The sequence below is a fragment of the Serinus canaria genome, chromosome 5 (genome assembly GCF_022539315.1).
Source record: "Serinus canaria isolate serCan28SL12 chromosome 5, serCan2020, whole genome shotgun sequence".
NCBI lineage: Eukaryota > Metazoa > Chordata > Aves > Passeriformes > Fringillidae > Serinus > Serinus canaria.
The window spans coordinates 25,682,315-25,708,768 of NC_066319.1; the positions used below are offsets into that span (position 1 = coordinate 25,682,315).

The 26,454-nt window shown below is 40.9% G+C and overlaps 2 protein-coding genes across 4 annotated transcripts in view; one reads left to right on the forward strand and one right to left on the reverse strand.

Moving 5' to 3' along the window:
• Positions 1–26,454, forward strand: part of MAPKBP1 (mitogen-activated protein kinase binding protein 1) — a 529,170-nt gene that overhangs the window by 169,127 nt on the left and 333,589 nt on the right. The window lies entirely within an intron of this gene.
• The window catches only part of SPTBN5 (spectrin beta, non-erythrocytic 5), a 96,207-nt gene continuing 71,374 nt past the window's right edge, over positions 1,622–26,454 (reverse strand). For all 3 annotated transcript variants that reach the window (XM_050975224.1, XM_050975222.1, XM_050975223.1), the window contains exons 48-71: positions 25,768–25,956; positions 24,905–24,982; positions 23,305–23,477; positions 22,154–22,244; positions 21,359–21,505; positions 20,100–20,237; positions 19,099–19,355; positions 18,763–18,949; positions 16,149–16,361; positions 15,590–15,786; positions 14,787–14,991; positions 13,892–14,086; positions 12,601–12,756; positions 11,898–12,115; positions 10,087–10,276; positions 9,109–9,285; positions 8,038–8,142; positions 6,440–7,060; positions 5,432–5,503; positions 3,798–3,884; positions 3,305–3,396; positions 3,067–3,152; positions 2,464–2,599; positions 1,622–1,886 (exon numbers count right to left, since the gene is read on the reverse strand). In XM_050975224.1, coding sequence (XP_050831181.1) covers positions 1,697–1,886; positions 2,464–2,599; positions 3,067–3,152; positions 3,305–3,396; positions 3,798–3,884; positions 5,432–5,503; positions 6,440–7,060; positions 8,038–8,142; positions 9,109–9,285; positions 10,087–10,276; positions 11,898–12,115; positions 12,601–12,756; positions 13,892–14,086; positions 14,787–14,991; positions 15,590–15,786; positions 16,149–16,361; positions 18,763–18,949; positions 19,099–19,355; positions 20,100–20,237; positions 21,359–21,505; positions 22,154–22,244; positions 23,305–23,477; positions 24,905–24,982; positions 25,768–25,956 — 4,200 coding nt within the window. In that variant the 3' untranslated portion in view covers positions 1,622–1,696. The remainder of the gene's footprint in view (positions 1,887–2,463; positions 2,600–3,066; positions 3,153–3,304; positions 3,397–3,797; positions 3,885–5,431; positions 5,504–6,439; positions 7,061–8,037; positions 8,143–9,108; positions 9,286–10,086; positions 10,277–11,897; positions 12,116–12,600; positions 12,757–13,891; positions 14,087–14,786; positions 14,992–15,589; positions 15,787–16,148; positions 16,362–18,762; positions 18,950–19,098; positions 19,356–20,099; positions 20,238–21,358; positions 21,506–22,153; positions 22,245–23,304; positions 23,478–24,904; positions 24,983–25,767; positions 25,957–26,454) is intronic.

Sequence of the window (26,454 nt, forward strand, 5' to 3'; positions counted from 1 at the left end):
GAGTCTGAGGGCCTCTGGAATTGTGTGTGGTTGTACCTCAGAGGTGTGGTTTTGTTTTTTCCTTGGCCGCATTCTTGCCTGCCTAGTACCAGGTGTTGTGCTGTGACTGAACAGAGTGCATGCAAACCAATCAGACACTGCCAGGAGAAAGCTGCCTCTCTCTGCATCTCACCAGCAAAGGCACCTGCCATACTTACAAACCAGGCCTTGCTGGTCTGGTGTTGTGTTTGCTTAACTGCTGAAGATGGACGCATGCCTGCCAAAAAACCTTACCCAAAATACACCCCAGAGCACTGCTCTCAGGGGAACATTTTGCTGGAAAACCCCCCAAAATACAGAGCTTGCTATCTGCTGCCAAACACAAAGGAAATGAGACTGTTCTTATAACTATTACCTGCTCTTCATAGAAATTGCTTGCTTGTGTCTTTTAACTGTTTAATAATATATTAATGAAAAATAAAATACTGCAAAAGAGCACCAGAACCATGAAAGTCCTTATGCACTTAAAACAAGGCTTTTTCCAGGTGTATAAGCTCTACTTATGCTAAATGCCTGCTGAGAACTTCACAGGGCTTTCACTGGTTTCAAGACTGAATGGAAGAAATCTGGGAGAAGATCTTCTGGCTTACAAAGGTATGGAGAACCTAGAACAAAATCTACCTCCTGGGGTAAGACCCTCTTCAGTGGAATGGCAAAAGGCAGGGTGAGGAGCCACAGCTAAGGCTCATCTTAGTCAATTAAATAATAAGTTTAAAATACTGAAGCTGTTTTGGTTTTTGGTGTTTTGTTGTTTTTTTTTTTTTTTTTTTTTTTAAATCAGTTAAAAATGGTCAACAGTAATGAAATGCATCAGTTTCCCATTACTTTGATATGCTGGGTCTTTTGTTTTTCCTGACAGGCAGCAGCTTCAGCTGGGGTAAACAGAGGAGAGCAATGGACTAGCCAAAAAATGAAATTATTAGCTCACCTATTGGATGCCTTGACTCAGAAAAAGAGATAAATAGGGTTAAAATTATGTATTCCCTGTGATTACACCATACAATAGCATTTGAAGCTTGCTGTCTGGGGACTAGAATTCCTCCTTGCTGTCCTACTTTTCTTCTCCTTTTACACTGAGACACTGATTGTTCGTGCCTATGGAATCTGAAGTTTCAGATTCCATTAAAAATGAGTAATGCTGCAGGACTTTTTTTTCCTGGTAGCTTCATCCAGAAAGAACTGGCCAATAGAGTATGGTTGGTTAATGTGTTGTAAAAAAGATTGTGGAGACCACAAAGTGCTGTAGGAAGCATATAACATTATCTTTGGCTGCACAGACCACCCAAGCCTCATAAATCTATTCTGTTGGTATCTGCAAATCTGCTTGCACATGGCTGTAGTTGACTCACAGATGCACCTCATGCACTGCTCACTGCTACCCATCCCTGTCTCACAGAATCATTCCATGTGAGCAGTCTGGCTTAAAGGTCCCCCTGCCCTTTGGTGTATATCTTGGGGTAGATAATACTTGGGTAATAATGGCAAATGACAAAGTTGTTGTATGCACAAAAATACACCAGATGCAATCCTGTTTAATTATATTTAAAGATTTTTATGAGATTAAATACATAATTTTAAAAGTTCACAGGGAAATGGTTAACTTAAAACATATTAATACACTTCTAGAGGGCTGAGTTAAGTTATAATTGTCTGGAATTCATTGAGGCAAATGTAATTTTTCTCTTCCTGCTTTTAGTAGAGAGGGAAGCAGTTTTGTTTTATTTCCACTTTGTTCTAGGCTTAGGGTGGGGATTGTTGCTTGTGTCACTGTAGGTCCATCTTCTTTAAAATCTCTGGAAAATTCTGCAGACTCTCTCTCTGGTTTGATTTTGAAGGAAGGTGTTCTCCTACAAACAAAAGGCATCATCAGAAAACCAGGTATAATCTAGTGGAGTTTGTCTCTCTATGTAAGTAAGGACTGGTTAAGTGTTTAGCTCAGCAGCCAAAGTCTGCCCAGCTGTGGGACTAGGATTTCACATCATAGCCTATAAGGTTTGTACAGACTCCAAATGCAAGAAAAATTATTTAAACAGGCCAGGTTTCTGAATTTGGCTGTAGTGTCTTTTCTTGCCTGTGTCTCCCCTGAGCCTCCTTTCCCCAGTCTCAACACCCCCAGCTCCCTCAGCCTCTCCTAGCAGGACTGTTCTCCAGACCTTGCTCCAGCCTCATTATTCTCCTCTGGACACACTCCAGATTTCCTGAAGTGAGCAGTCCAAAACCAAACAAAGCACTCAAGGTGTTGCCTCACCAGTGCCAAGTACAGGGGGACAATCACTGTCTTGCTCCTGCTGGCCACGTTACTTTTGTGACATTAGTGACAGAGGAGCGGGACTGTTTGACCTCAGGGCATCTCTTTGTAGGTGGCTGCTACCTGAGCACAAGCAGCACTGACATCTGGTCAGCTTTGCAGCACAGGGCCCATACCTCAGGAGTGAGCTCTTGCTGCTTAATTTTTCAGTAGAGTCCCTGTCTGGAAAATCCCACACTCTTTTCTGGGAGGTCTCTGTGTTTGAAAGGAAACTTTGCACCATCGCTGTAGAATGGGATCTGTTACCATGTCCTACAGAGTTAAAAAAAAAAACCACACAAAAAAAGTAACATTAGAGGTAGAGTTTGCCACTTCTGAGTCCATAACAATTTTCTCTGACCATCATAGTTATAATTATGCTCTGGCTTCCTTCCCAGTAAGCCACTGTGTAGAGAAATGTCCAGAAGAGATCTAGATTCAGAAGAAAAGCTGTTGATCAAGATCCAAAGCAGCTCCAAATGCCACACCCCTAGCAGAGAATAACCTGATGTTGGCTACAGTACAACTGAAAGACTGCTTTTTAAGTCATCCTGGACATTCCTCCACCAGGTCACTACATCACAGGAAGCAGGTGACTTGTGTATTGCTCTCTAACAGAGGCAAAAAGGATGGCTCAAAATGCCCCAAACTAAGGACACCTTGTCATTCTCTTCTCTTCTTTTTCTCTTACCATCACTTGCTAAAAGCACAGCTCATTCTTGAAGGAAATGAGAATATACCTATATTATTCTGTAGTGATTGCAGCCAGTCCTCCATCAGTGTCTGAGAAGGTGCTGCAAAGAAATACTCTGCTCCGTCTCTCAGCCTGTAAACAAGGATAGGAAAAGGTGAATTATGCCTTCTGTGCTTGTGAGTGTGAGACACCCCAGTCATGCCCCCTAACAACACCCAGCCTGGGGTGACTGTGGGCAGGGAGCTGCATGGGCTGTTATCTGTGCCCTTCTCCGTAAGACTCACCGCAGCATGAAGGCGTTCTCCTTCCTGGTGTAATTCACCAGCCTCTCACATTTGGCACCAGAAATGCCAAGGGACAGGACGGTGGATATGTTCTGAAGGGGGATAAAATCAAAACAAAATGTCTTCTGTGTCCTTTCTGCTAGGATTCAATTCCATACCAACCTTCAGGCAGACTACACACCCATCTCTCTATGCTTCGAACTTTAATTCCAGAATCACTGAATAGGGTGAACTACATAGGAACTATGGACAATTGCATTATATCTTGAAGGCAATACTTGAATAAGATATGCCTTAAAATAAGTATCTTTGAAAATTTCTGGAAGCTTATCAGTCTGTTGTTGCATCAGTTGAATAATCACTGAATTTTCAATCAGCTCACATTTGAAAGGGAACAGATTACCCCAGCCTCTAACCAAAGGCGACATTTTAAAATTCATTTTTACATATGTAGACACAAAGTTTGCTCAAAAGATTAAAAAACCCAAATTACCTTAGTTGCTTCTTTGTCATCATTATAGAAATCAAGTTTTAATCCATCAAGTTTTACATAGAAGGATTTCCAAGACCTTGAGTGTGGCTACATGAATAGAAAAGGTAATAAAATTCAGTTATATTTTATAGGAGTAGTGAAATCTTTCACATGCAACTTTCACAGGAAGCCAAGATCTGTTGATATTATGATCACAGAAGTTCTCACAGTCATTGTTATCTCTTAGAAAAACAGGACCTGCAATGGTTTCTGTGTAAGTGATTCAAGAAAGGGTCTCCATGAGTCAGAACTGAACAAACAACATAATCTGGTTCAAGCAAGCCCTACACCATGTTGTCAGCAGCATTGCTGAAGGTGGATAATCAAAGTTCTGTCTAATTTTTGGCCACTATAACTCCACTTTTTTCCCTAGCTGGAATATCAGCTCCTGCCTGCTGGTCACAGGCTGATTTTTGTAAGTGTTACTATCTAATGTGGCTGCTGAATTCTTCTTCATTTACTAAACTAACCCCAGTGGAATGCTACTGAGCAATGTGCAAAAGTAGCAGCTATTTCCAAGCCAAACTATGTACCACTGAAACAGCCTAGTGCCATGAGACTCTCCTTGATAAAGGATCCTTAACTTATATTCATATTTTGTTTTGCCAGTGAATAAAGTTGACAATTTGGTCATTCTGAGAAAAGGAAGGAAACAGTTCTAAGGAAGGTTAAGTCACAGCTTTTCTTGTTGGGAGATATGGAAGTTCAGTGTCTCTGAATTCTTAATTCTGTGTGCACAGAAGTGAAGGAAAATAAATTTCTCTTCCAGAAGATGGAGTCCCTTCCAGATTCACCTTTTAAAAGAGATCCTTCAAGTTAAAAATTTCAGAGGAAATATTCTATGGGGCACATAATCCAAGACAACTTGTTTATGTGCAAACACTCAGCAAAAATTGATGTCTGTAGATTGGTGGTGCATATTAGAAAATTTTCTGGCCTGTCGTGATCATTAGGCTACTGCTTTGAAGCAATATTATTTCCCAGGATAAGAATTCAGATTTCAGTTTCATTCAAACCTATATTTAAGAAACCAATTCTTCAAAGATAAACAGAACCTTAATTCTGTTCTAGCACAGCTAGAAATTACAAATATCGGTAGCATGAGACTGAGGGCTTCCACTACTGACAAACTCTCACAGGCTGTTACAGGATCATGAAGCTTTAGGTTTTTTTGGTGTGGTGGGTTTTTTTTTCTTTTTGTTGTTGTGGGGGTTTTTTTTGGTTGTTTCATTTGTTTTTTTTTTCCCCTAATTCAGTTGATATATTGAAACCAGTTGATATATTGCTTGTAATTAGGAAACTGTAATTAACATGCTTATACAGCCTAGACCCTGGTTTATAAATTCATTAACTGTAGACAGACTCTGTTCTGCGTGATTCCCATGACAGGCAAAAATTCCATTGTCTCTTTCTCTGAGAGATCAGGTACTGCCAAAGCCAGTGGACACCTCCTCATGCATTTTAGGGATAACTGAAGCAAACCCACACTACTGAGCTCCTCTTCAGCAAGAGCTTATCCTGAAGAAGTCAGAGCAGATCTGGACTATAACTCAAGGAGTAAAGTAATAACCCAAAGTGATGGTATTTGTTTCTACCTGTTGTCTTCGTGGAAGGAGCTGGTCTCGCTTCTCTAGGAAACCCTCCATGTTCTGGAGACTTGCAGAAACCTGAGACATACAAGAACATTGCTACTTAACTTTAAAATGGCCCTTTGGCCTATGTGAAATTTCTGAAGGTATTTTTTAGATAAACTCCAGGCAAAGAAACTGATCTCTAGCCTTTACATTGACTGCACAGCTGGAATCCTCACTAGGATGCAATCACATCTTTGATAGACCACCTAAATGAAGAGAATTCAACTCCTTCTTGAACAGTTTACTTATGGAATTTTCTCTTAGTGTGTTAATTAACTAATATTATTTTTAAATTATTACATGCATTTTACAACTTAAATTGTTCACGATATTCATACCACCTGCACAATTGTTGAGTACACCAATGTGTTGTACTGCTACGCTTGGATCTGTGACAAGGGTGCTCCTCTCAAGAGTAGAGGAGTAAAAGGAAACAATTTTATCTGCCAATGGGTTAACAGTGAATTTCCTGCCAGGGTGAGCAAACAGGAGCTTCTGTTTCCAGTCTTGCACCCGGTCAGCTCTTTGGCAAGTGTGCCATGAAGTCCTGCCTCTCTCTGACTTCTGAACAGAGTGGATTGCCACCTCACAGTGAGGCTGTAGGTAAATCATCCTCTTTGTGAGACACCATCTGTTTTTAAGTGCTCTGCTGAGTATTCAGCAGCAGGAATAGCCTCTAGTACAGGAAAAAAAGAAACCAGTACAATTGTTAAGACCTAGGCTATAAAAGCTTAGTAAATTAAAAATAGTTTTAAGCTGTACATAGCTGCTTAAGTCAACTGTCTTTGTGGAAAGTGTTTGAATTGCAAAGACACACAAAATGCTTCTTGTTTGAATCCAGGAGTGTATCCACCAGAATGCCACAGTGCTCTTTGTGACTTTCACACAGAACTTCCTGTTATTGCCTTGCTTTAACTAGCACAGGGTAGGAGAGAGAGGAGGAGAGAACCAGAAATTCCTGGGACTTACCGAAGATGTATTCTTTAAAATCTCCCAAGAGGAGCTGGACAGCAGTAAGTTTGGTGAGTTATCTAGTGACCTTTGTGCAGGCTCAGGTGGTGTTGCTGCTAGTTTGGTCTGCAGGCTGGAGAAAGAGGAGCCTATAGCACCTTTTTCCTGGGGAGATGTGTGGTCTGTGGCTTGTGATTCTGACAAATTGCTGCTGTGTTGCTGGCTTGTAGGAGTAGGAGATAAAGGAGAGCCTAAAGAACCGCGACTTTCCAAAGATGTAGCCTGTGGGCCCACCACCTTTGGTGTAGCTGCAGGGATAATCTCACCAAGCCTTGTCTCAGCTTTCATTTCTGTTTTGCTGCTGCTCTGCACTTCAGGGACTTCCAAGGAAGTGAATTCTTGGAACCTCGTTGGGGACTTTTCAATGGGGGAGAAAATAGTTTCCAGTGGGACCCTCCAGGACACGCTGTGTGCGGGCACAGGTGGCAGGAGCGTTGTGCTCTTTGTCTCTGTCACTTTTGGGGGTGCATTCCTTTTGTCTGATGGTTTTCTTCTCAGAGACGGAACCCGGACAACTTTGCCTTTGTCCTTCTGCTCACTTTCTTCTGTGTCCACTTGTTTCAGGAGATTCATCTCTCTCTGTAGGACAGTAGCATTAAATTTTTTAAAATCCCCTTCATGCATTCATGGATACTTACCTAAGATTTTTTTTATTTTAAGCTGGAACAGTTTTCCAAATAAACTGTCTCCTGGCACTGAATCTTAAGGCCTGTACTTCCACTGGAATTTTTAGAGTTAGATCTGAATCTAATTGCAATGTGCTAAGCATTATTTTGCTGTCCAAATCATGAATACTAGTGGCAGTTAACCTCAAATATGGTGAATTCTGCCCTTAATAAGTTCTCTGGAGGCTGATTGTTTTAATAAGCTGAGGAGAAACTGTGCTCCTTCTCTTGTGGCACTTCTTCTTCAAGTTTTCTGTAAGAACACTGAGTATTCAGGGCTGTTCTTGTGGAAAATTTCAGAGGGAAGGGCCTTTGTCCCTTCACTTAGCCAAATTGCAAGAACCTGAACAAAAGACAGATTAATTTTCAGCCTAAAGTCAAACACAACCACTATGTTTTTCTGGTTATTTCAGGAAAATAACTTCAAAAACCTCCCCTACAATGAAAGAGAATCTTAGAGGCTCACTGTATTAATATCTTTGGTATTTAACATAATCCATTGTAAAAACCTTAAGCCAGAAGGAAAAAGGCCTATCTGTGCACTGGTCTCCATTTATTTTCAGACCTTTGCTATCCTCTGTCCCATTCAGTGGCTTCAGCTCCCTACTGAAATCCTGAATAAAGCAAAATCTCTCCATCTGTGCAGCAAGGGATCACCCTGTTTCTCACACCTTGCTTGCTGGTCCTGGCAGAAGAAAATTTCCACTTCTCCCCTACAGCTTTTTCAAGCTAGTTGGTCTCTTTTTGATCCACATATAGGTCTTGCTATGTCTGAAATATTTCAGCTTTGGTTTCTCATATACCCCATCTTTTACAGAGAGGGACATTCAAACAATCAATGACCCACATCATCTCGTTTCATGCACAGCTCATCAGCCTTCTACTACTCACCTTAGTCTTCCTGCTGAGCTGAGCAAATTTCTCTTCCTGTGCTGCAAGCATCTTCTCAAAATCATGATGTTTCTTCAATAATTCCTCTACTTCAGACACTGAATCCTGAATGGAAAAATTGCCACATACAGAAGTCCAAAATCAAGTCCATCTGAAGAGATTATACCTAAGATTTTCAGATTGATCCATTCCATTCAGCCAAGTGGGGGTTCTGAAAGTTTTGTAAGTGGATGTCTAAAATTTTTCATTTGTGTATGAAAAATAATCTGAATATACATTTAAAAAAAAGGTCTGTATCTTGCAGTCTGTTTGCTCTGCAGGACAAAAAGGGCTCAAATACCAACCTTCCCTTTTCTGCAAGGCCTTGTAATACCATGGCTTCCAGCTGTAACTGTTTATGTGCAGATTGAGCACCTGGATTCTGGCTTGTGCTAGACACAGAGTTTGTTCCTGGCCTACAATAAATCCATCTGAGACTTCTTTCATGTCCTCTGCTTAGTTTCTGATATCCAAGTCCATGACTTTGTTTTCCAATTTTATAAATTATCAGAAGACAGTCAACAATGAGAAAAAAAACCAAAACAGCAAAACAAACAAAAATATGGATGCTGGTGTTTAAAAAGGAATTTACAAACTAGCTATAAATGTGCCTGTGTAAAACATTCTACCACTTAATGGGAAGAACAAGGTGGGAGAAGCTCCTTTTTTCCCCTACAAGATGGGGAAAACTTCTTTTTCCTTATGAGACAGGCTCTCAGCAAGACAGGGAAGGTTGAACCTTTTCCAAGTTATGTGAAAAAATTATCTGGAATTCTTTATGTGAAAAAAATGATCTGGCTTCTACCACCCCCTGGAAGCCACCACTTCCAGGAGCCCATCACCATGTCAAGTGCAGCAACTGCCCTGGGCTCACTTCTGCAAGAGGACAGAGCTCCTGCCCTTTCTAATTTCAAGGACTCGTTGCCTTTGAGATTGTGATTAATTCCAGGCCTGAGCTGGTCCATGAGCCAGGCCCTCTGCATGTGCTAAGAGGCACACAGTGCTCAGTAATGCTGCAGGGCTGTTACTCACCCCATAGGATGGGTCTGAAAGAAAGCTCTCCTTGGCAGCCAGCCACGCTTCTGCTTGTTCAAGCTCTCTGCGGAGCAATTGGATCTCCCAGTTTTCTTCATATAACACTTTCCTCATGTCCCAGCTCTCCTTTACCTTCTTCATCAGCTCAGACAGCTCTGACAGTTTTTCTTCAATCTAGAGAAAGAATATTTGTAATGCCAGGAGTTGAAAAATCCCATCAGACTTTCACATGACAGCCAGCTATCTGGCAGGCACTACTCTGCCTTCATGATTTAGAAGATAATCTCTAGATAACTTTGAGGTCTTAGCATAATTTAGAAAAGACATCTGAGTTCTCTTTTTTCCTACTTGAATTAATTTAGCAGGTAAATTGTGTAGCTAGATAATACAACTTTAGGCATATTCCACATACTGTATGACAAATATTCTGCCATATGATTCCCAAGATGAAACTTTATATCCAGGCAGCCTGTACTATGAAACTGGGCGAGAACTGGGAGATTCAGTAAATACATGCACTTATGGCAAGGCAACAGTGGAGAGACTTCAACTGTGGAAAGTTTTCTTGTTCTTTCTACAACAGAAGTAATGTGATCTTGCATAAATTCTGAAGATGTTTTCAATGGTGTGATCTCTGGATCTACAGACAGTGTCTTGGGCAAAGTCTAAAGATACACAGATAACAGAATCACAGAAATTTTAACATTATTGCCCCTTTGGACATTTCTGAAGAATTACATCTGTTCTGGTGAACTCAGGGACATCAGCAGTGCAAGGTGATTGCATTGTAATGTAGCCCAAGAACTTAAAAATGTGTTTTCTTTTTCTGTGTGTCACATGAAAGATGTAGCTTTTAATAGTAAAGAACCTGATTGTCCCATTTAGTTCTTCTGTTCTGAGAGACAAAGCTGCACCTCCTGTCTGTTTCATCTCTTTGTTCACCCTTGTTCCTAAAATATTTAACTCTTAACACACCTCTACGGACATGAAATGTCCCTTCTTCATCAGGTCACCTCCTGCCTGCTGCATTTCTTCATATTTCAGCCACTGCTTCTCTATCTCGCGCTTGTATTCCTCGTGGCGCTTGATGAGCAGCTCCGCTCCCAGGACATCGCTCGCCAGCTCCTCAGATATCACCAGAGCATGCATCTCGTTGGCCCAGGCCCTACGGAGCAGGACAAGGGGTAAAAAGGGAAGGAATCTGAGTCTGCTGGGCATTTGGGAATGCACACATCCCATGGCTGTGGATACATGTATGCAGACTTTTATTTGCTCACAAAAGATATTAATATTCCTGATTTTGCCTGGGATAGAGTTAATTCTATTCCTAGTAACTGGTACAGTGCTGAGCTTTGGGTTCAGGATGAGATTGCTGCTGACAGCACTCTGCTGTTTTGGCTGTTGCTGAGTAGTGCTGACCCTCAGCCAAGGCCTCTCAGTTTCCCAGGCTCTCCCAGTGAGGAGGTGCACAAACAGCCGGGCAGGGGGGAAACAAAGCCAGGACCTGAACGGGCCAAAGGGATACTCCATCCCACAGAACACCATTCCCTGTACATAAACTGGGGGGAGCTGGCCAGGAGGGACCAATGGCTGCTTAGGGACAGGCTGGGCACCAGTGAGTGGGTGATGAACAATTGTATTGTGCATCAATAGTTTCTGGGAGGGTTAGTTCCCTTTTTTTAAAAAAGAAAATTAAATTCATCATTAGTATTATTACATTTTACTTTTTTTTCAATTACTAGAGTGTTCTTTTCTCAACAAATGAGTTGATTTTTTTGTTTGTTTGCTTGTTTTTATTTTCTGATTCTCCTCCCCATCCCACTGGGAACCTGGGGCAGTGAGTGGCTTGGCTTGGCTGCTGACTGAGGGGTTAAACCATAGCAATATACAAATATGTTGATGAAGGTTTACTCAAACATCTAGGGGGGTTTATATTATTCCCAGTGCTGTTTCCATACATAGCCTATTAAAAATGAAGATGTAGATCTGCACATACCAAAGCACTGTGCATTCAAAATCTCAGAAAGAGCTAACTGCAATTGCCTAGACTACACAGTTTAACAGTATTTTTATACATTGTAAAGGACCACACAGGAAAGTACTTCATGTGCACAAAGAGCATTCATGGAAAGAAGCACATTTACAGATACTTTTAAAGAAACATTTTCTACTCCATAACTCTCAACTGGCACAAACTTATTTACCTGAACTCAGTATCTACCCCTTAGCATAGCAAATGTCCAATAATCAGTGGTAACCATTCCACTATCTTTGTATTTCTACTCCTGTCATAGGTGAACTTTTTCATTACTTATTCTAGGAGATTATCTTTAATGCAGCTGCAGGAGATTACCTTTAATGCAGCTGCTTTGACTGTGAGAGAAAGGGCCACTTGTGTATATGCAGGTGTACAAATTACTTCACTATCTAACCCTACCTTCCTACAGAATCAACAGTATTTTCAATTGAAATTGTGAAACTGCCAAAATTATCCACAGGGATGGAATTCTCCAGGGGACTGTTTAGGGACTGTCTAGGAATTAGTCTAGAAAAAGTGTCTTTGTCATGCACACTGTGCTGAGGTGTCATGGTCACCTCTGATACCTGGTAAATTCTGTGAAGTGCTGTTGAGGAGATGCCATGGATTATTGTTCAAAGAGATTTGAAAGCAAGCTGCAGAGCACCTGGGGCAGGAATCAAATAACTAACAGCTCTAATTTAGAAAATCCTATATGGGAAAGACAAGAAATAAGGCCCGCTGCCAAACTTAAGGGGCCAATCCATACATCAGCTCCCTGCAGTCATTGAAGTAGAGCTGGACTTGTTCTGCCTGGCTCAGTCTTGCCTTCCTCTCCAGAAACTTTTTGTCCAAGTTTTGCCAGCACTCATCCACATCCGTGAGTCTCTCCATGATGTTTTCCTTAACCTGAGGGTAAGTGCGGCTGAGGTGCCAAGCGTCTCCTCGAATCCTCTCCAGCTCTTTCATGATGACTCCTAGATCTCTCTGGAATGGAGACAGAATGGATTGTAACACCAAGTCACTACTTAGCTCTATCAAAAGTGGATTTAATGGTGATGCATATATTTTCTGCCCTCTGGCTGTACAGAGGCTGGAAACATGAATGCCTCTCGGTTTTCCTTTAATGCCTTGTTCATCATCAAACATAAAAAAAACTTCTTTAGACATGAAGCAGATTATTTTAGCAAATGTGGACCTGAAGTTTCCTACGGCTCTTCTGACAGCTTTGCAATTGTCATAACAGAATTTAGAAGAGAATTGCATCCTTCAAAGCAAAAGCAGTAATAATATAATATCCCAATGTTAAAAACAGAAGGAAAAGGCCCTTTTCTCTGAGGCACAAAGAATATTTAAGAGTGCAATAAATTTGTCTTGCAAGCAAGGTGCTTGAGAGGCATCAGTCAAGAATCAGTCTCCTTTTTTTTGCCATCTGTGCTTTTCTGCTACTGCTTCATCACAGATCCTCTTACCTCTACTCCCTCAAGATGGCTGAGAAGTGTCTGTACGCCTGGAAGATCATAGCCATAATCTTCTATATCCACCACTGCCTCTTTCTCCTGCATCCAGCCCTTTACTTCATCCACATCGTGGTCATACTGGTGAACTTGACGGGCTGCTCTTAGGTTCTGGAATAACAAAGTAATTTAATGGTAATACTCTACAGCATTTTGTGTCTGCAACATGAAAAAAGGTAACCCTAATATGTCATAATGCAGTGCAAAATCAATGGGGATTTTGAGAGGGAATGAAACTTCTTCCCCGTTAAGTCACCTGAAAGTGAGGTGTTAACCTAATTTCCCCAGGTTCTGTTGGACAATGGAAAGAAACAGTTGTCTCCAAAGAGCAATTTATCCCTACATAAGAAGAATGATCAAAATGGAGAGCATGAATTGCCCTCTAAAAGTAGGTCTCTACACCACAGAGGTTGTCTTGAAATACTTCTTGGAATAAAGTCTACACTGCAAACAGTGAAAATAAATTGAGCAAAAATCATGCTTTTCTGAAATGAGAGAATTTAAAAAAAAGTTCTAATACTAGTTTATATCAAACTCTATAGGAACAATTGTCGTGCACTTATTTCTGCTAACAGACAATAGTGGGCTTGAGATACCCCATAAGCAACAGGTCAAGCAACTGTAGTGAAAGAAATAATTTGGGACATCTGATGTTTTATATTCTCCTTAAACCAAACAAAAATGTTGAGTTCTGTCTGTCACCTCTGCTTTTCCATACATATCTGTGACTGCGCTTTCCTGAGAGGGAGTGAGCAGATTTAACACCTAACTGTTGCCTGAAGGTAGGGGGTTGGCTCTCTGTCCTCCATCACATTCTCTTCCATATGCCTTCTTTGATTTCAAGAAGTTAACTCAGCAAAAATCCTGGAGAATTTTGATCATGTGTAACATGATCAAAATTCTCCAGGATTTAGTAGTTCCATAAAAAGACTGAAAAGTGACAGAGCCAGACTCCAGTTAGTGGTGGTAAACTGTTGGATTGGCTTTGTTTTTCAGGAAACTAGAGTTAGCAATGAATTAAGGAAAACAATTACTCAGGGCTGATAAGCATCTTTCAAGTATATAAGCCTTGCCAGGAACAGTATGGTAAGCATTGGCTATAAAGGGAAATTAATCTAGGAAAAAATGAACAAAATGGACTCATTGCCCCTGTAAACCTTGTGTTTCAACATGCACTGGTTTGGGAAAGAAAGGGCATGGGAGGCTGGGAGGAAATCAATGCTCCGGTTTTTCATGCGTCTCCTACCTCTGTCCTTATCTCAATGGCATTGCATAGTTTCTCCCACATTTCATTGATTTGCTTAGCTCTCTTCTGGATAACATCCATCTTGCTGTGGTCTTCCTTATCCAGTTTAGATGCTAACTCATTTAAGGAGACAACTTTGGAATGTCCCAGAGGTTTCATCTCATTGACAAAATCTTTAAACTTTTTCTCCAGCACCTGCAGAATAAATGGGGACACAAATTTAGATAAAGAATTTCTGCCTACCTCCATGAGAGAGGCAGAAGGAATCACTTTCTCTGCTCTGTATAACACAAAAGCTATGCACTGCAATCTACAAGTGCAAATTGCTTGACAAATCCAAATGATCCAGAGTCAGAAGAAGACATCTATTGTCTTGATCATTTAACATTCTGTGTCATAGAGAAAAATTACCACATCCTGACAAGCAGAAGTTGCTCAGATCAAAAGCTAATGAACAGATCTTCTCTACACATGCAGCAGTTCCTAGGAGGAGTGGACACTGCTAATTATACCTCTCTACACTGTGTGCTCCAGGGAGAAATTATTCCTTGAAATCAACAGCAAGAGATATGAGCAGCTCAGTGCTTTTGACCATAGTCAAATATTTTAGGTCCTGTCAAATTTATAAGCAGGGCAAGCAATGGAGTCTGCTGACCTCACCTTATTCCAAGAAAAGCTAACTTTCTGATACATCTAATTTTCTGTTGGAGGGTGCTACCTCAGCAAGCCTGTCAAAGCAGACAGAAGCCAGTCTGAGTTCTTGCTGTAGAGATAACAACTCTGCTTAGTTTTTGTCATTGTAACATGCTTCACTGTCAGCAGCTACCTAACAATTGCAGCAAATATATCCCTGCTTTGCCACATAATACATGCAATACTTTTTATTTTCTTTTACCTCAACATCCTCCAAGTCCTGCCCATAGTCATCGGACTCTGCTACAGACAGTTTACTGGAAAGCCACGCATCTACCAGCTGGAATTCTCTTTCAAACTGATAGAGCTGGAATTGTTCTTGCAGGCGTTTTCTCTGGGTGTCAGACTTCTGTAGGAGAGACTGATAGTCTGCTAGGATCCCCTGGAGCTTTGAAAGTATTACTGAACTGCAAAGAATAAGAGGCAGAAAGTATGTCTTTGCTTTATGGTTCTTTTTAAACACTGTTTTTTTCTGACAGGTTTAATTTACAACACCTTTAAAACACGGAATAAACCAGATAACATCATGGAGTGAGTTATGCTGTGCCATTAAAGCCAGCTAGCTCAGGAAATTAAAGTAAATCAGACAAATGGCTGCTCTTTTCCTATCCTCCTCCCCAGATATAAAAACAAACTTTCAATGAAAAACAGTGAACTGTCAGGAATGTTCATTTCCTTTCCCAAGCACAGTGGTTTTTGAACATTTGTGGTAAATTAGCACTAGATGACAGTTCCTGGGAGTAGAAAATGGACAAAGAAGCTGATCTGCATTAATTGGTCTGTTGTAAAAAAAAAAAAAAAATTAAAAAAATTCTCATGAAAACATTAAAACAATCATCAAGCTTTTGGGGAACTCAGTATGTGTGATGATGATGATGGAGGGATGGATGATCCCTGAAATCTTATTTCTGAATGAGCCATCAAACATAGTTGAAATTTTCTTTATTTGCCTTCTCTGGGCATTTCTGTCAGACCTGGAGGAGAAAGCTGTTTGTGCTTTCCTACCTCTCTGGACTGTCTTTGTTGATTAAGCTGGCACCTGTCTCTTGTACTTTCTCAATCCGCAGCCCGAAACTATCCATGTCCAGTTTGGTAGCTTCAAGTTTGCGAAGTAAAACTTGTGTGGATTCTTCATTCTTCCCGTAATCAGAGGTCTCCAGAATGAAACTCCTCTCTGCCAGCCATGCCTCCACCTCCAGCAGCTGTATAAAATACAGAGATGAGCCTTAAAGCAGCTTGATTTAGGGCAAGACCAGAAAACTGAAAGCAGTGGTGCACTGACACATCAGTGAGAACAGAGAGCACCTCAGATGTGTTCCTCTAATGCAAATCCAGCAGACACTGTTCCAACACATGCACCCAGAATCCAGGAATTGCAGTTACATGTTACTGCCATTTGTTGGGAAGATAACTGTCGTTTCTCCACTGTATCCTTATTTACCAGAGATGAAAAATCAGGGCAGTGTGAATTCTGCTCCTTTCTCAGCACTTACATCCATTCAACAATACAGGTGCCAGTTGTTTTAAGAAAAGCCAAAATGAATCTCTCAGGAGCCATCCTTACCTCATTCAGGAAGAGATGGGCCTCATAGGACTGCATAAGCCTCTGTCTCCTCTCCTGAGCCTCTGCCTTCAAGGTCTCCACAGAAGTCTCAAGCTCCTTCAGATGCTCTACAATCTTGCGAGAGGCTGAGTGGCCTCCCCTTACCAGTTTCTGTCCTGCACTGATCACTGCTTTGGTCAAAGCATCTCGACTGTTTATCTCATTCTCCAGGTTCTGGAAAGAGTAATGTGTAAAATTATAGACCAAAAATTGAAGTTATAAAATTTTTATTCCATAAAATGTAGTCATGCAATTCCTTTATAAATTTGTTTTCTATTCACAAAGGTAGGTCAGAGGTACAAAGTCTGAGTGCATGCTTGAAGTGGAGTGGAGGACTTTTTTTTGGGGTGAAGCAGTGATCAAAGAAATCAAATTTAGCCATGAAGTTTGAACTTTGATGTATATCTGCCTCAGAGTATGGAGGGAAAAGGTTCTAATCACAAACCTCTTATTTGTAGATTCCACTGAAATATACCCAGTTCCATTCCATTATGTGGCATTTCTTGAATTAAAACATGTCTAGAGAAGAATGACCAATTTGCCTGCACATTATTATTTATCACTTGCCAATGCTTTTGTACAAGATGCATCTTGGCATAGCAGCCATTGGCAACGCTGTGGGTACACCAGTGCCAGGCAGCCAACAGGGCAAGGAGAGAAGAAAACCATCTCAAACCAATTCTCAAGGGCTTTACTTGAAATTAATTTTGGAAGACTGGTAGATTTGAACACTGCCTGCATCCCTCCATACCTCCCCTGGGTAGGCAAGGCCTCTGCTGTGATTTTTCTGTGAGCACACATGCGTTCTTTGGCTGACTGTGCCTGAGAACCCTGAGCACAAACAAGCCCCCCAATTTTACCATTGTTCTGTTTAATTTCACAGCTATGAATAAGCAGGTTCAGAGTTAGACTGCAGCGCTCTGTTAATTTAGAAGAGATGTCCTCTATGAGGAGAGAAGCTGCTTTTTCAACTCAAGTGTCAAACTTGGCTGGAAAAAGCTCTGATTCTAATCTTGCCTTTAACTTCCCCCTATTGATTTCATGTTGTTGAAAAGCAACACCGTATCTGTTCCAAGCCAAGCAGCTGCTTGAAGGCATAATATATTTGTGTTTAAATGCTGTTTTGCAAGGCAGCTTTTTTTTTTTTTTTTTTTTCTTCCCTAGGAAGAAGGTTAATACAGTTCACTCACAATCTCTTTTGTGGTAACAAACCAAGGACTGAGTTTTGCAAATCTGGCTCATTAGGACAAACAATAGAGGTGGAACTAACAGTATATTCAATTCTTGACTTATGTTAATTCTGACATTTTCTTGCTTGTACGCCAACATTAAATAGAAAGTGCAGAGGCTGTAGCTAATAACATGTTGAGAGTTAAAAGCTTATATTTTAATCCTGTTTCCAGAAGAATAGTAAGTAAAATGTCAGAGAATTTTATTATGCACTGATTTTATGGTATATATCTCCCACTCTCACAGTTAGTTGAAACATTTTAAGACTTAGCCAATTAACAAAAAATAATCATAGCCTAAAGCAGTATCTCCTCTGTTCCTTCAGTTATGTGAAACACTTTCACAGATTAATTCAGCTCAAGCATTCTTTTCTTCTGTGAACTTAATTACTTTCTTACCGTGCCAATGAGCTCATAACTTTTAGGAGTAATTGCACACAAAACAACATTTATGCTATTAATCATGATGAAGCAAGCTTTTCATTCTTACTGTTTCACAATGATTGCACCAGATACTTGGGCTTTCTCTCTTTCTGGCTGTGTGTATCACACACATTGACAATTTATAGGATCTCTTGTCTTTCCCAATCCTAATGCAGCTTGCACAGATTTCTCCAAAAGGCATTGACATGGCACTTCAATGGGATGTCATATGCTAATATTATTATTAAATACCAAGAGCCATTGGAAAATCTTAGGAGGAATATTTTTTCTTCCACCTTGTGTTTGCAAAGAGACAGTGCTCCTTATTAAAGAGCTATCAGGAAGGTATTTATTGGTATTTGAGATGACAGTATTCCAGGCACTGATTTGTCTGATGGCCCTCTGAACCTTGTGAAATATTTCAGCAGTTGTCTTGAAAGCTACCACTGGAGTGAAGGTCAGCTAGCATAATAATTCCCTGCTAACTCCCTCCCATCAGAGCAGAAGAAATTCTGGGGAAAAATGTTTTCCTGAGAGCTCAACCTGAGACATCTGAGCAATGAACTTTCTTGGATGTACAGAGCTTGAAAGTATTTTGTTAGGACCAAAGAACCTATGAAAATATGCACAAGTTTGTAAAATCTATTATGTGTGAAAAGGCCAGGGTTTGAACTCAGATCAATGAAAGAGCCAGCATATCCACAGAGGGCCTGTGGTGTGGTACTTGCACCACTGCAATGATAACCAGGATGGCATCCTGCATGTTGCCAAGTCATGGACATATCCTTGAAAAAGAAAAGGCTTAAAGTGATTCCTGACTCCTGTTAGCCAAAGCACAGCAGAAGAACTTTGCTAGAGGCAAATTGAGTTCAATGTTCTCTATTTGATGCTAAAGACTGTGAATGGTTCTCACATAACACTACCTGATGCTTTTCTTGTAGGCTCTGAATGGCTGCCAGGGATTGGCCATAATCCTTGGAGGAAGCCATGGGGAGCTTCTCACGAACCCAAGCCAACTCCTCATCAACATCTCGGAAGAACTGGTACTGAAGTCTGCTTGCCTCCAGGCTTCCCCGCCTCTCCTGCAGAGGATCACGCAGCTTTTTGTATCTGCACATTTTAAAGATAACCCAGTGAGGACTACAGATTCATAAGGAACGAATGCAAAACACTCATTTCAGAACAGTGTAGAGAAGGAAAGGAAAAAGAATATTCAAGGAAGAAAAACCTGGCAGAAGACAGGCCAGGCACTCACACACCTCTGCACCAGTTCATCCACTTTCTCTTCTAGTTCATCAGCAAGGAAATGTTTCTCCTTCTGGAATTGCTGAGCTGTGACCACAAGCTCTTGGAGCCGGTCCCTGTGGGCAGCAATGTCTTCCTCTAGTTCCTCTTGTTTCTTCAGATGACTGTTCAAAACCACCAGATCGTTGTCATTGTATGGTGCTTTCAGGTCATTTTCCACACCTTCCAACCACTTCTCTGTATCCTCTACATTTCGCTGAAAATGGAGACCCTGAGAACACGCAAGAGGAAAAAATAATTTAAACCTTTAAGACAGATAATGTGATGTAAAAATCTCAGTCATCTTCAGTAAAGATTGCACACAAACATGGAGCACTTTCCCACTGCTCAGTGAACTTTTCCCATACCCTGTGTGGTGGTGCAAATGAAGAAGAGAATTCAGTCGTGGTGAAGACAAGAACAGATGCATTAAACATCAATAGCTTATCTTACTTGTGTTGCACAAATGCAGATTGTGGACATAGCATCTTAAAAAAAGAACATTTAAGGGGAGAGCTCTGTTTTGTAACCACAGATTTTCTGATAGCCCAAGCAAGCCTAACTCACAGTCATGAGAATTCATGTGCCTGGAGCTAGAAGAATGAAAAGCAGCTGTAGGTTTCTTTCTCAATGTGCTGGAGAAAAGAGGCCCCTGACACAGATGCAGAGTTGACACATATGAGTAAACATATTTTTCCTCAGTAACTCTTTCTGGAGTCTGGATCTAAACCAGCAGCAGAAAGCAGAATAGAGTCCAGCCTACAAATCCTCTTCCCTCCACAGGGATCTCCAATTATCCTGCCAATTCCAGTCAGTCCACACTTAGTAGATTCTTTGCAATAATGGTCTTGAGGAACCAGGCTGGCTTGTATCAAGTGACACACTTGTAGATGAGACATGTAGCAGGGCAGCTGTGCTATCTCTGGATAAGATACCAAGATCCAGCCACTGGCATCCCTGTAATCACTGGCATTACCTTGTAAGCATCCTGCAGTTTGTTCCATTTATCCTGGCAACTTGCTAGCAGTTCCTCCCATAGCTCTTCCATTTCTTGTAGTCTGGACTGAATGGCTTCTGGGGCATAGTGCCTTTCATGGAGCATCTTCTCCCCTTCCTATGTCAGAAGGAACAGGCAACATATTCCTCCTTGCACCAGAATATATCACTTTTGCCTTCATAATCAAAGTCTACCAGCTCTCTTATGTAAAGGGCCAGCTGCAACCTTCACCTCCTGACATAATGGGTGGAGGGATTGCAGAGACAGAGAAAAACCTAATAAAGACAAAAGGCTTACTGAAATTAGGCCAGAAACTGCACAGCATGGGAAGAAAGAGCTACAGCAAGTGAAAGGTGCTATACCAGGTCAGTAGGTGTTCCAAAGAGCAACTACCAGGACTATTCCCAGCAAAGAAGGCAGGGCACCATGAAATAATGTGAAAGAGATTCTGCAAACAAGTCTTTAAAACCAGATAATTTTACCAAGGATTGTAGCTCCACCCTTTAACCCCCATCTTGTTGTGTCTACAAACAGGAGGATTGAAAAAGAAAAGAAGGGAAAGGAAAAGAAAAAGGAAAAAAGAAAAGGAGAGGTGTTTCTAAGATGCAGGTGAATCTGGAGGGGGCAATCTACTTTTAATGTGGTAATCTATTGCAGAATACATCTAGTAAGGACAGTGCTGAAAATAAAATTAATAAACATGTTACAGTCTGTCCTTCCAAACTTATCATCTGATCACAGCTTCTGCCAAATATCTGACAAGTCTTGTCAGGTTTCCTTCATATCTCGCCTACTAACGTGTCTCTGCAAAGGAAGCACTGGAAAACTCTATCCTTTTTGTTGGATACATCTTATATGTCTTGTCAGGGCTGTACATCCAATCAGATAGGTTCTCTGCTGGAAATAAACAAGGATAGCTCTAAAGTGGCACTCACCCAGAGAGTGGATTCAATCTTTTATTGCAGGCCCCCATCTGTTCCCATTGCATGCACAGTGAATGTGCATAGCAAGGTCACACTAGATAGCAAGAGAGAGAGAGAGTGAAGAAAGAGATGGACACAGAAAATTTTTGATGGACTAAAAGAAGAAGCTTCTCAGTGTACTCAGAGACAACATGGACAACACCAGTGAGAGGACAGTGACTCCCCCTCCCTTGGCTGAGATCACTGTGACTCACACTGTCTGCAGAGTCTTTCATGCCAGTTTCCCACCCTGGCCCAAAACCCCACTTCTCTCACTGATTTGATGGAGTCCAAACGGTTTCTATTGGCCATGATCTCTGCTTGGAAAGCCTGGTGCCTCTGCAGTTTGGTCTGCAGATTGCTTGGATCCTTCCAGCTATCGTCCTGGGCAATGCTATTCTTCTCGTTAATCCAGGCAGCCACCTGTGGGAAGGGAAGAACAGAAGTAAACAAAATCTTCAGTGTTTCTTCAGTTTCTTCAGCTCCAGCCTGCCAGGCTCTCCTCTTATAGGTATAAAACAAGGAACTGGTGAGTGGAGACTGAAATGAGTTGTCCTTCTGAGGTTCTGCTTCCCATAGCTTCTCCTGCCCTTCATGAGATCACTCCAATGTGTTTGTTTACTAGCACTGTTGTCTGGGAAGGGAGCTGTTTCCATTAGACAGCCCCCATGCAGTGAGAAAATGCATGGGCACACGTGTGCATGGGGGAGCATAGACAGTGATCCCCCTATTTCTAATCCATTCTCAGAATCTCACCAAAAAAGAACTAATTTTTTTCTTCTTATGTTTTGTTTTTTTTTTTTTTTAATGGTGCCACATTCCCTTTTAATGCATTTATTTCTTCTGCATTTTGCTGTTGTCCAATGTACAGTATATCATTCATATACTACACTAGACTAGAGGGAAGATTAAAAAATATCCCTTCATTCTTATCCTCATCTTTCCCAATATTATCTCATTCCAGGCTCAGTTCCTTGATTTTCCTCACAGTAAATCTGTCTGAGCGTCCATATCTATGCAGCACAGCATGTTTTAAGAAACCAGAATGCTATGAATCCTGTGTAATTGTACCTCAAAAGAGTTCTTCAGGAACTTCTGCAGGAGCCTTGATTCCTCAAGCAAATGTCTGCGAGCAGCAGCATTCTCCAGCAGTCTCTGTTTTCTGAGTGAAGGCAGATGTGTGAGGTAAAAGTCACAGAGTGAATTAGATAGATAAGGGTTTTCAAATTTCACCTCTAAAACACACATGATAAATCCTCCTTTCCCTAGGAGGGAAATGTCCATGATATGCAGATTCCCTTGATCTGGGCTGTCAGAGAAGATGCCCAGGACACTGTAGGAAAGACTGAGAGCCGAGAGATATGTTTAAACTACCCACAAATTCTGTGTATATAGTACCTGCCTCTAGAAATCACCATTATTGCCTTTCAGGGTTCAAGAGAACACAAACTCAGCACGTTTCTTATGTGGAAATCCTGCAAATATGATGGTGTTTGTCATGGATAAACTAAAGCTACACCATCCTTTAATTTTTTTCCCCCAGTTTTTGGACCTGCAGCACTTTATTTGTGTTAATGCAGATGTGAGATATTAATAAATCATATCAAATTAGACAACATTAACAAATCAATATGTTCACTTGAATCAAAAGGGACCTCCAGAATCTTTTCATAACTTTTATGTAGCTCTTTTCATCTGCCACAGCAGTGAATACAACTGCTTTTACTTCAGCCCTTGTTTAAGATGAACAATACGCAAATTGATAGTAGCAATAAAGTAATTCACACGAGAGGACAAGATCTGATCAGAAAATTAGCAAATGCCCTAATGGATCATTTAAGTGGGGCTTAAAGATCAACCCCATTAGAGGAGAGAAAAGCAGTTGTCTGGGAAATGACCTTTCTTGATGGTATTTAATGATAAGAAAGTATTTAATGGCATGGGAGGCATTCTGTTTGCAGCACTGTCCCAAGGCCAGGCCAGAATACAGAATTAGAGAGAAACTGCTTTTTTCTGAATCCTGCTCCCCCTCCACTCAATTGCATTTTGGAAGCCTACTAATGAAATGCAGCCAATTTGGGAAGACCCCATTGCAAAGCATGAAGTTGGGCAAATGCAAACCAGCTTATAGTTCTCTTAAATCATTTAAAGATAATGATCACAGGAGAAGGGTCTCATTGCAGAAGAGATTGGTGGCTGACATGGGAAGGATTTGACTTCACCTCCTCAGAACAGCCTGGCATCTGCTGCTGATATTTTCTGAGTCATAATGCTTGTTCTGTGTTAGCTGCTGAGCAAATGAAGCCATCTCATGGATTTTCTCCATCTGAGCTTCCAGGGCTTTTTCAAACTGTGTGTGTTTCCGCTGCAGGCTCTCCACACTAGACACTGAGTCCTGGATAGAATTCAACAAAGGGAAGCTGCTTTCAGTCAGAGTTTTTCCATCCAAAACACTGGTTATCCAGAAGGTAAATGGCATTTACCCCAGATTTCCAAACTACTTGTCAAGAAAATATATTGTTCCTTGGAATTGATTTGCATTGATCTGACTCTTGGCACCCAAATAATGTTCCATGCAAGGTCTGAGGCCATTATTTCAATGCTGGGTGCTCAGCTTCTCGTGCATAGTGTTGTGCTGCTTAGGACACATAACTTCTCAGGAATTGAAACATCAGCCCCTAATTTTAAATCAGTCTCAAGACAGATGCCATGTTGAAAGCAAACGTGGGATGCCAAACTGAAATCAGAGTTAAGTGAACAAATATGTCACAGAAATAGGTTAAAATTAGAGTCTCAGTTTCAACTCATGGAATTTGGAGGAACTCAGATCCAGATTTGAATTTGAGGATTGGAGTCTGACATTACAGTTAATCTTCAGAGAAACGCTTCTCGTAATGTTTGTGAATCCCAAGATTAATGACTCAGAGTTCTCCTTTCAGCACCCCTCTGCACTTTAATTATAGAACCAGTGGTGTCAAAATGTTGTTATCCCAGTAAACTCTGCTTCTCCACTATTCTAAAGGAAGCAATAAGCTCACATCAAATGGGTCAGAAAAAAACCACCAAACTTCTGGGTGCTTACATGAGTCATTGGATGGGAAATTACTCACAGAGCATTTTCTGCACATTGCTGAGCTAAATATGACTGGATGACTCCTTCTAAGTCTCATATACTGTAATGAAGCGACTGCAAATACACTGAATTCTGAGATGTTTTTGTAGCCCCCACAGAGGCAACTAATTTAGTAGCACTGCCTATACAAGGTGTAGGGTGAGCCAAGTGCCAGAATGTATATCCAGCATCCTGAACAGCTTTTGCAGCCCATGCACCAGTCTGCAGTTTCAGACATTGCAGCATTACTGATACCTGTGGTAGGTAATTTAAAGCTACTCTGGGTATGCCAGCAGTGACAGCAGTGATGACTTGCACTCTGCTGGCAAATGTATCTGGGTCAGAGAAGACAAGCCTGGCTGAATGGGGCATTGAACAACCTGGCTGCTGGGAGGTGTCCCCACCTATAGCAGAGGGTTGGAAATGGGTGGTCTTTTGGGTCCCTTCCAACCCAAACCATTCTAGAATTCTGTGCTTCTATGCAGTCTCATTTCCCTGCCATACTCAGAGCAGTTGGATTGTTCCATTTCTCTTAGGGCTGAGATTCCCATCCTCTGTAAAGTACCAAGAAAAGAAATCTGATCCAAAACCACCAGCAGGGCAGAGCAGAAACTTCAGAAGGAGAAAGAGCACAGGAGGATTCAGAGCCCATCAGGCTCCTCTCCTCCAGACTGACTGCAGAGAAAATTGTAATTTCTCAGAGCACATACCCCCAAGTCCTCGTTAGCTAGGAAAGCCTCTTTGCTGCTGAGCCAGCTCTCAATCTGTTCCACGTAGCCATAGAATTTCTGTGGAGGGAAAAACCCAACAGTCACAAACAGGACAACATGCTGGAATGCTGTAAAGCAGAAGCTAACCTGACTTCAGCTGAGTACACTGAAAAAAACAAACTTTTGGGGTAATTTCAAAAATTAATATATAATTAATACATGAAAAAGCATTGAAACAATAAGATTTAAGTTCTTATATATGTGATGATTTTAGATGGGATTAGTAGCCCAGCTCTTATTGAAAACACTTTAAAATACATTCTTCATTGCAGAATCTCTGTTTGACCAGAAATTTTTAAAGTGAGGTGACTGTTGCAGAGAAGTATTTCTGGAAAACTGCAGCCAAAATAGTTATTTTATAAGAAAAAAAAGCCAGGAAAAAATACATTATTCTATCCATGCTAGATTTTTCTTCAGTTTTTAAAAAAATACTTGTCTGGCTCCATGTCTTTTTGGGCAGGTTTTAGAATTTGGAAGAATAGTGATGTCATGTTATAAGTATGTGTCTTTTTCCAGATGTATGAGAGTTTGACCAAAATTTGCTAAGTTTTACAGTCTTTGAAAAACATATTAGAAAGTTTCCACAGAAAGTACTATGATTTGTAGAGGTAAAATTTTTCAAAGTCCTGTCACCACTGAATGTGCTTGGCCCTGAGCCTGCCCTCCAGAAACCACTGAAATATAGATGAAACACTGGGTATTATTAGCACATCTTTCATCCTACCATCTCATAAATTTGCTGTTTATATCAAGAAAAACTGTCAGTGGCGTGTGCATCCTCTCTTGAATGTCATTTTACTCACCTGCAAATCTTGTGCCTGAAACAATTTAATATATTGCTCTTTCCATGCTTGGATCAGTTCAGACCAGGCTTGCTGCAGTCTGGAGAGGGACTGGCGAATCTCAGGGGTTGCATAGTGACCTGAGTTGCCAAGTTCTTTACCAAAGTCACTGAGAGCATTGAACCTTTCCACTCGGGCTTCAATCTCCTCCTAAAATACATTATTAAGGTTGATGTCAAGGGTTTATGAAAAGCCAGTTATTCAGAATACAAGCCTTGAGGGGAAGAGCTTGGGCTGTAACTTTCCAGCACTAATATTTGCATGGAAAATCATTAATCTTTGAGCTATGTTACTGGAAGGGCATAGAATTGCCTAAGAGAGAGTAAAAGTAAAAATTAAATGACATTATTGGTCCAGGAACAACTGTTTTCCCACAAATGAGAATTGAGATTTAGTTAGAAACAGATTAGAAAATGCTGAAATATAAATGAACACAATTTCAAACATCCATAATATCATCCCCCAGTCTACCTACATAAAAGTGGTGCTTTTAAGAAACAGTGCCTAGAACTTTTCCTCTCCCAACAAAGAAGTTTGCATCGGATTTTTACGTTAAAGACATGGCTTTATTTCATTTTGTGTGGTTAAAATGAAGCACATTCAACTTTTGCACCTGGTCTGAGGAATGAATTATACCCCTACACTGAA